Source organism: Rhodamnia argentea, chromosome 9 (genome assembly GCF_020921035.1).
Source record: "Rhodamnia argentea isolate NSW1041297 chromosome 9, ASM2092103v1, whole genome shotgun sequence".
Taxonomy (NCBI): domain Eukaryota; kingdom Viridiplantae; phylum Streptophyta; class Magnoliopsida; order Myrtales; family Myrtaceae; genus Rhodamnia; species Rhodamnia argentea.
In genome coordinates, this window is record NC_063158.1 from 64,064 (window position 1) to 74,082 (window position 10,019).

The 10,019-nt window shown below is 39.2% G+C and overlaps 1 protein-coding gene across 1 annotated transcript; it reads right to left on the reverse strand.

Annotated features, from left to right (window-relative positions):
* Positions 1-5,806: 5,806 nt before the first annotated feature.
* Positions 5,807-8,997, reverse strand: LOC125316622 (protein FATTY ACID EXPORT 4, chloroplastic-like). Its single transcript, XM_048285434.1, has 4 exons — positions 8,709-8,997; positions 8,489-8,553; positions 6,091-6,178; positions 5,807-5,916 (listed from the first exon to the last, which is right to left on the reverse strand). Exons 1-4 carry the CDS (start codon positions 8,995-8,997, stop codon positions 5,807-5,809), a joined length of 552 nt encoding a protein of 183 aa, XP_048141391.1.
* Between the last annotated feature and the right edge of the window lie 1,022 nt (positions 8,998-10,019).

Sequence of the window (10,019 nt, forward strand, 5' to 3'; positions counted from 1 at the left end):
TTTGTAACCTTTTGTCATCGTTGCAAATTTTTTGCACGTGTAGGACCTAACTCTCATGTCATAATCGTACTATGATTTATATGATAGATACGTCTAACCTAAGAGATATATGAGAGGATCGAGTCCTCACACGTTAATTAGCTCATACTACCATTTTGGTGGGGTTAAGAGCCCCAAAGTGATAACCTCAGTGGGTAACTTAACGATCTTCACTGCCCTAATAGGCCGAGTCAGAAACCGCTCGGATCGGACTGAACCGATCGATTTGATTGAGTTCTAGGTTCCGGGGGAACCAAACCGGACCAAATAATATTTTTTGTAAAAAAAATCATAAATGTAAACCTAAGTCTAAACCTAAGATGCTTAGGATGATTAGTATGACTTTTAGGTTTAGCAGCTACACGATGCAATTAACAAAAGGCGATCCGGCGAATATGTTGTTAACGAGAAAAATTTAACGTAAATTACAAAAAAAAAAAAAAAAATGCGAACGGTCCAATGATTGGACCGTCCGCTCCGATTCTGGCCCTTGAAACTGGGAATCGATCCTTCCGATCCTATTTTCGATTTCAGAGTGGACCAGATCGGATCAAAAACCGATCACCCCCGACCTTGACACTCTTCACTGCCCTAATTAGCCTCCTCTTTTCGGTATTGATGAGCTGTTGGAATAACAGAAAATCGTCTAAAAAGAAGAAAAGAAATGTCAGCAAATTGGAACAAAAAAATTCAGGAAAGAAATCGGTCTTGCGTTACGAGTGATGACCTCCCTATTGCAATTTTTCAAAAGCTAGGGTTTGAGTGTTGTGCAAGAAACCAAACGATCGTGACGCCAGAGGAGGTGGAGGAGAGCCTGACTATGTGGAACGGCACGTTTGCCAGATTTGATTTTGTATTTGTTTAAAGCTTCGGTGGTCTTCCTTCAAGCCCATATAGCTGGAAGATGATGATAGAATGCGTTGAATCGTTTTTTTTTTTTTCTTCATTTCTAAGAAAAATAATTCTCATTAATATTCTTGGGTTGGTTACCCAAATTGCTATATATATTTTACATATATATATACATATAAACAATTCATTCATTCTCGACCGATAAATACAAAAAAAGTTCTAAACCCATTACATTGGTGTTAGTTAATTCAATCTTAAACTTTTTAATTATGCCAATTTAATTCTAAACATTTTGCATTTGTGCAAATTGAGTTTAACAGCCCAATTTTGACTAGAAATCATTGATGTAGATGCTGTCCGCCCTATGTGATGTGACCGGAGCTAACGTGGATATTTTTCATGATTTTTAAAAAAAAAATTGAATTTTTTTATTATTCTCGGCATATACTACTAAATGGAAATTGTGAGCATTACATTCATTCATTCTGGGTGTATACTACTTTATGGGATGTGCATGATGCATGTGATCGGGTTTGGTGCATTTTTTTCCTTCTTTTTTGTCATTCATATAAAGGAAAGAGTTTGGGGGGCCCGTTAGATGCACTTGTTTGGCACATTTCACACACATAATTATTGTTAGGGTATGATTCATACTCTCCTGCAACAAGAAAGCACGTGGATCTCGCTCCACGCTGAGCAGGCGGTGGTCCGGGGGAGCCGCCTCGACAGGAGTCCCAAGGGGGCAGCGCCCCCTGGACATCATATGGCTTTTACAATTTAAGCCCGTAGTTTTTCATTAATAGTTTGAGCTTTGACTCATAAATAGCTATTGCTATATATACTCTTTTTTGCTTGTAATTGAGTGATGTAATGAGAGGTGCGAGGTGTTGATATAGTGGAATCCTCTTCTAGACGTAACCCTAGTTTAAGAGTGAATCAGAATAAAACCTCATGTCTCGGTTTTCTCTTTCTCACTTGCTTTATTTCGCTGCAATTGTGCGCCGATCCTAACAATTATGATGTTTCCTTTCACTATTCTTGTCCCGAACTACAGTCCACTAACTTTGTGTTTTCATGAATAGTTCAACTGCCATTTATTAACGAGGCACCTATGTTTTCTTTCCAAAAGTGCTTGATCGAATGCCTTGTTCTATTAAGGCAAAAAAAAAAAAAAATCATTACATTAAACAAATTAGAGGGCATTGCTGTAACCTTAACTATGGGCCACATTGTGGCATTGTGCTCATTAGCTAAGATTCTAATTCCTTGCCCCCATTAGATAATCTAACTTATGTCCCTACATTAGCTAAAGGGCACTTTAATTATGTTCGAAACGTTGCGAGATTAGCCAAGCATAATGACAGTAGAATGCTTGGCCACCAAGTCCAAATACACAAACCCCTTTCTTGATTAGGGAGACTTAAGTGAAGGTTAACAGAGAAATCTTCTTTTCAGGTTCATCTTTTTTCCCTTTTCCTCTTTCCTCCTTATCTTCTTTAGTGGTTGCTAGGGTTTGAGCTCGTGCTGGTGCTTACTCTTTCCTGGCTAATGTCGTGTACCTGTTTACTTGGGGGCTTCAAATTGGTATATTTGCTGAAGTGCATCAGTGCAGACCATTGTCCATTCACTCCACAATGACTTTGCCAGAATTATGGCACATTATGAAGCACCCAAACAAAAGTTTTCCTCGACTGAAATGAGAAATGGACAAACCCGAAGACAAAGCTTTAGTGGAGATGAATCTCTCTTTATTGCAGAGACCATAATGATGTCGGTTCATGTTTTTTTTAAGGCATAAGTCCATTGGAAGTCCTAAAACCTATCACGAAAGTACAATCGAGTCCTAGAATTTGTTGCCAAAGTGCATTCAAGTCCTAAAATTTTCAAAAATAATATTCGAGTTCTAAAACTTGATAAATCTTTCCAATCAAGTCTTTTAGCTTATTGTAATTTTTGAAAGTTGGAGGGCTCGATTGCTCTTTTGTTACCAATTTTAGGACTTGATTGGACTTTTTGAAAGTTATAAAACTCGAATACACTTTCGCGATAAGTTTTAAGACTTTCAATATACTTAGCTTTTTTTTTTTTTTTTTAATAGGTAGTGATGGAAGCTGAACTTTTTTAGGTTCAATGAAAGTTTGGACTTCCCCCCTTCCTAATTCTCTGTCCTCCACTGTCACCAAATGCATAATCTGCGAAAAACACAACCTCCGCAAAACCCACTAAAGAACTACGCAAAATCAAAGGAATGGAGACCAAATGGGTATGGAATCCACACACATTCTTTGATGTGATCTCCACTTAATTAGAAAAAGGTAAAAGCAATGAGCTTAAACACATGATTTCGTCCCGCGAATCATCATAGACGTGGTTTGATTTGTGCCAGGAAGTGCCAAGTGCGCTGTTTGGGATGAATTAGCAAAAAAGTCATGCACATATTATAATTATGCTAATTCAATCTTGAATATTTTGCGTGTAACAATCAGTTCTAAATTTTTTATATTTATGCCAATTCAGTTTACCTAACAAGAAATTGCCGACGCGGCATGGCCAGCTTGACCAACCAAAGGCGAGGCGACAAGATTAGGCTTGTTGTCGTAGGGCGAGGACCAATGAGTCAACCTCGCTGGTCATTGGGTGAGGTCGACCTCGCCATGGCTGGGCGAGGTTTGCCCACGCCGGTGGTTGGCGAGGCGAGCTTTGTAGAGGCCGGCAAGGTCCCACCTCTAGTATGTTGCCAAGGCCAGTAATCAGCTAGAGGAAAAAGATGGAAAAAGAAAGAAAGAGAAGGAAAAAGAAAAAGAAAAATAATTTAAAAAAGAGAAATTTTTTTAGATATTATAGAAAATTATTTATGTCGGCACCGGCCCACCACGTAAGCAATTTCTAGCCGGACGGACTGAATTAGCATAAATGTAAAATGTTTAGTATTGAATTGACAAATAGAAAAAGTTGAGAATTGAATTGACATAATTATAATAGATTTATGATTTTTTTGATGATTTTTCCTGCTTGAAGTTGAAGAAGAGTCATGATTGCAAGCGAGGAAAAACAGAAGACACAGTGGTTTGACAATCACATGTACACATTCTCTCTCCCCTAGAGAATTTGTGGCATGAACAGAGTGAGAGATGTCAAGTCCCTATTAAGCCAAAGATCAGAAAAGATGCTGCAAAAAAATTATTTCAAAAGACAAAGGTAACATCAATTCATTCCTTGGTGTGCAGCCCCTTCTTTTACTCACCTCCATTCTTTTTTAGGAAGAGTGGGAGTGAGAGATGGCCCACAATTCAAAACCTCTATTGGAAGGCAAATGCCAGGCTTGCCAAGAGACGCACAAAAAAAGACTACCAATCACCCAGCAATTCCCTAGAAGCTTCTCTCTCTCTCTCTCTCTCTCTCTCTCTCCTTGAATCTTGATCCGGGTGGTGAAGTGAAATGATTTGTTTATTTGTGGTTGAGAGCTTTTGAAGAGATGTCAGCAAGAGCAAAAAGAAAAGTTCCAGCGGGGGTTCTCTCTGATTGATTGACTAAATCTCTTTAGAGTCTAAAGACACTTTCCTAGACTCCCTTTGAGTAGGAAATAAGATTACTCAAGATTTGATTGTTGGGTCATCCATGAAATACCCCTTTCTAATTTCCCTTTTTCCCTATACTTCTCTACGGTCATTGATGGTCGGAACCTGCTCATACTCGGTTTGAATTCAAGCGTGTTAGGTTGAGATTAGCCTGTTTATTTGTCGTCAATAACATATCAACCTATTAGGTCGAGTACGACTTCACCTTTACGATACTTTGAAGCACGTTAAGGTGTGCTTTATTAGTGGATTAATCTGTTGTTCATGGTATTATGAGTCTTGCTTGTATGTGCTTTTATTCGCCTGCACGGGTTGATGTCTGAAGCAAATTCCCCGAATGTGCTATATGCAAATATGTCATATGATCCTCTTAATTTGGGAAAAAAGCATAAAAAAAGCCCTAAAAAACCTTTCATTTGAACAAATTTGCAGACAGAGCCATTTGCATAGAAAGGATGCGAGAGTTCCAATTAATTAAAACTAAATGTTGTCCTAGACGAAAGTTTCATTGCAATTGGAAATGAGCATTTTGTCACTGGAAAGAGAATCTTTAACACACATTCTTCCCCTTGGGAGGCAAAGAGAAATGCCAATTACCATCACTGACACTGATCTTCCTTCTCTTTTTTTTAGTTTTCCTTCATTTGAATAACTTCATATTCTTCCACATTTTCTGATTTTGTTAAAAAGCTTCACAACCATGAATTACAAGACCTTTTGATCAATAAGTTATGCGATTCACAGACCAGTCCTAACAAAATGCTCATGAAGGAAAAATGCTTTTGAAAAACCAGAGACAGGAATAAGAATTTGAATACTAATACACCAAATTTGCTCAGGCAAATTAGAGGAAGAATACAGAGCAAAAGTGCAGGAAAAGAGCTAAGCCAATGTATTTCCACCAGAAAATTGAATTGAACCGTGTTCACTCTTTTGCTCCTCGATTTGCATGAGCCAACTTCATGTCTTGAACATGAATGTTGACTTTGAGAAGGTTGGGATCCCCAGTAGATCCCACAACAGCTCAGATACACTTTTCAAACTCTCTTTAGTGCAGACATCACCAAAATGGGTCAAAAGTCAATTCTCCTAGTCCAGACATTACCACTGTATGGAGAGTGCAACCACTTCCGATGTCAGTGGCCTCTAAACAATAATTGGAGACAGAAGAGGAAGGGTCTCAATTGAGATGGTAAGCACAATGATTTTTCCATTTTTTTTGTTTCATATTTTCAGTGAAAAATCGCACAATTATTTCATGTAGAGTGACAACTATAACAAGTGCTAGCACATCCCCACGAGCCTTTATCAGAGCAAGAGAGCGAGTATTTCATCAGTCAGACAGTATCTTGCAAATAAGCAGATATGAAAACTGCCAATGCGAGGACTGAGAGAGCTAATAGAGGACCTGCCGGGGTCAGTTTTTGTGTAGCCACCAAGCGTATACCTGAAACAGCAAAAGAATAGGGACAAAATTACAGCACCGAGAGGGCAAGTAGGAAATGAGGATCCTCGGCCTTCAACATAAGTCTGTATATTATAAGCAACTAGCCAGATAACTACATGAGCCGAATGGGAAATCAAAGTGCAGGGTAAGGGAAACGAAGTTTTTGGAACTTACCAAACACGGATGAAAAAAGAAAGGCGGCGCCAAATCCAAGTGCATAACCAATTGATTTTGTCTCTGGTGCTTGCATAAGATAGTAGGCCTGCATGAGAAACCCAAAAGATGCACTGTTATTAACTAGTCACATCAGCTAGTGACTATAAAGGACTCAGATGAAGCGTTTCGAAAAAGACTACTAAGTAGATTTTCTATTTCTGCTCATTTAGACCTCAAGAAGCTATTCAAATGACAGGCTATCAGTGTTGCTATTGACCATCTAGTCATTCCCCTCATGCATGTGAAGCAAGAAAACCACACATCAAAGTACATGTGACATGCGTATCTAGTTTCTCGGAGAAGGTTTTCTTAAGTAGTAAAGCTTTAGGACAAGGTCTTTGCTGGGACAAGAGTTTGAACAACGGGAAATCACAAGAGAATTGGCATGGCATTAGAGAAACTTGAGAGCTCACCAGATATCCTCTTGGTGAAATTGGTATGGGTACCCTCAACCCATAGTTTTCTTCTATACTGATGACATCCCCACACACAATAACATAATATAAAAGAAAGAAAGTGAAAGAAGCACTGCTTAGCAGACTTTCCTCAAAACCTTTCTTCAGGCATCTAAAAACTTGCAAATGTAATGCATTAATTTGCAGCTCAGCCATTTAACTCATTTAAATTATGCAAAATTTCTGACAAGTTTAAAACGAAAAAGGAAGGAAATGGCAACCTTTTCCTCGTCCATGATACTTAAATTGTTCCAAATGAGTCCGCATATAAAAAAGGTTATATATTTGAATGTTGTGAAAGCTGTTAAGAAGAATTCCTATCATTAGTTCTCCATAACAATAAGATGCAACCTCTCACTTCACCTCCAAACTACTACCTAAGTAAACTAGTTCTGCAGAAAGCTCCAGAATCTCAGAGTGAACTCTGCAGCATTGAAAACTATTTAAAGGCGAGGTTCACTAGATAACTACAGGAGAATTACTCTTCTAGAGAGCTGTCAATCGCATACAACAGCAGTAAAGTGTAATCATAATTGTTGATATCTCATCGACCACCAAGTTCATCACAAAGGAATTGTGTGTGGAAGTGTCTTTAAAACCATAAGAGCATGATCAACCTTAGCTTATTTCACTTGCAAAATTGCCTCTATTGCCAGTGAATCAGACAGAAGTACATAAACAAACTAAATAAAGAAGGACATTGGTACCATATTAAACGTGAACAGAATCTAATCTGAAGTAAATTGAGACAGATAGAGTGTCTGTAAAGGGCGGTGTTCGATCATTTGATGTATGCAGCCAGTAGACCCTTCCATGGAAAGCTAATGGCCAAAAGGTATTTTTCCAGAATAAGTACATGGTGCAGGATATGGTTTCTGTTTGATGACAGAGGAGTCACATGAAAGTTGGGCAGCAACTTTAGATCCCTCAATAAATTTAAAAGCAGTTGATCAGTCTCTCCTCCAAAGAGCCACCAAGTCTCCTCAAATCTAAATTTTTCTTCATAGTCATGCGACTACTGAAAATCAGAGCTAGATTTTCTATTGCTTCTCCACAACTTGATTTACTAGGGTGGGAGAAAAAACATCCACATGTTTCTGTGAAGATCTCATGCTACCCAGAGATAAGCTTGATGCCGCATGTGAAATTCACTCTTCTATTAGATCTGCTATGCAATAACTATCCATCTTTCAAGGGGTAAACATGGACATATCTTAGGTTCTGATATTGGACAGATAAACGAAGTGGGTGAAAATAGCACCTGCAATAGAAAATTTTTAAAGGGATTGAGCAGCTAATGCTTGCTAAATAACAAGTTCACTGGACCAGAAAAGTTCAAAAGGGAAAATCAACTGACACTGATGCAAAACTAGGTTAATCGACAAGACCACACTCCTCCAATGGTTATCCAAATGTTTCAGCACACTGGTGGACTTCGCAGGCTGGGGTAGGCCATACACAAACACCAGGTGCTCGATAAATTGCAATTTCACCCAACATAATGTTCAGGAGTTTTCCTTATTCACCCCCAATCCCACCCATAACGTTCGACTGGCACCCTAGGACTAGTAGAGTTTACCTGCAGTTCCCTCATGGTCGCCATTGACTCCCTATATGTCAATCACATGCACCCGCAACACCTATGATCAAAACTACATGAACAGGATCAACCAATCCAAGTAGTCTTCTTGTTTTTTGGGATTCCCTTAACCAAGTCCCACTTTCTACTCTAGAATGATACCAATAAGCCCCAGAGAAGCACCGAATCTCTTCTTTTACTTTCAGAGCAGGACATTTGGTCCATTGTGTCTTTAAAGTAGCTAAACATCATAAATTTATCGAAAAAGGAGGAAAGAATTCGACAAATAGCAAAACAATTAATTAGAGGGAATTTCGCTCACAGTGGCCATTAGAACAGCCCCAGTGCACCCTCCAGCAAGTGAGCCCTTGCTTCCTGACCTGCTAACTGCACCCACAGATCTTCCCAAACTTCAGTTCTCATTTCTAACATGTCATTACTTCTATCACCGTTCAATTACCGATCAAAAGAAGAAAAACAAAAGGCGCAGGAAGGGAATCAATGTAAATGAGAAATTGCCAAAGAAGAGAGCAAATACGTACAGGCGAAGAGACCGCCGCCGAGAAGAAGAGACCCATAAACGGCGGAGGTGACCGGAGCAAGGTCGCCCAGTTGGGCTTCGCACCGGAAACGACGTCGCTTGTGGCTGGGCAATTCGCTCAACGTCAGCCCCGAGCCGATGCCAAACCTCAGCTTCAGCGAAGTCGCAGCGTGACCATCGAAATGGCGAGTCACGGAGTGATTGGGGTGATAGTAGTTCCAGCGCTGGGAGTGTAGCAGGACTGGGGTGGGTTTGGGTGGGAATGTCGGCGGCGACAGCGAGAACGACATCTTCTGTTTCGGACGCTGCTGACGAGGCAGGGAGAAAGGGGGATGCTAAGCAAAATAAACGGCGAACAATCGGTGGATAACGGGGAAAATTCCGAAAATTCTCACGAGGGTCTAATTCTAAACCTTCATTTTTCAACGTAATCTTTCTGAAATATTCTTGGGCTACAATATTTCTGATAAAGATATCATGATTTGAGACTGAGCAAGTCCTCAAAAGCCTCTGGGAGAGATGAGAGTAGGAATTCTCTGATACGATGAAAAGACCTTCCTATAAATTCTTTCTGTATTCCTTCTCTCCAGAGAAGAAAAGTATATGGATCAAAACTTAGGGGCCTCTGATAAAGAGGATACATTCCTAGTTAGCTTCAGTTGGCGACTCTTGGGCAAGCAAATATAGTAGCCTCAGTCACAGTAAGAAGCTTGGGCTACTGCTAGGTAGACTTATGCTTCTAAATTTTCAAGATATTTAGAATCAAAGTCGAATTTGGGAAGAACCTTGATAATCGAGTCCCATTTTCAAGGAGATTTTTAGAATTAATGTGACCCGCATAATCAATTAAAGTCTAGAAAAGAGAGACTATCGATAACCTTATCTAATTTAAGATAATTCAATGTCTAAATTATCGATTTTGCTTATTACGAGAGCAACTTTTTGCTCTGATATCATGAAAGATTTTATAGCACCACAGCCAATTGCTCTAAAAGTTAAAGCTGTTAGAAGAATGCGTGATTTAATATTTAATTACTCTAACATATGATTCATACGCAAAAGTTGATTTGGATGCATACCGCGTTGATTGAGCGAATATCATAATTGGCTGCAATCTATGCTTTGACAAAATTTTCGACTTTAGGTCTCAGTCTCAATTCTATTTTAAGTTTTTTTGCTAGAAAACCTCAAACTTTTGGTATGGTCTCAATTCTACCTTAAACTTTTTTTTTATCTCATAAATAATCGTCTACTTTAACTTAAGTCCCTAATCTGCCCCATTAAGCCTTCGTCAAAAAATTTTCTTGACAAC

Bases quoted from the DNA above. Each gene is read 5' to 3' on its own strand.
- LOC125316622 (XM_048285434.1), bottom strand. From the start codon at position 8,997: ATGTCGTTCTCGCTGTCGCCGCCGACATTCCCACCCAAACCCACCCCA. The intron at 8,554-8,708 runs GTACGTATTTGC...CTGTGGGTGCAG, and splicing joins CGGCGGCGGTCTCTTCGCCT to TTAGCAGGTCAGGAAGCAAG. The intron at 5,917-6,090 runs GTAAGTTCCAAA...TTGCTGTTTCAG, and splicing joins TCTTTTTTCATCCGTGTTTG to GTATACGCTTGGTGGCTACA.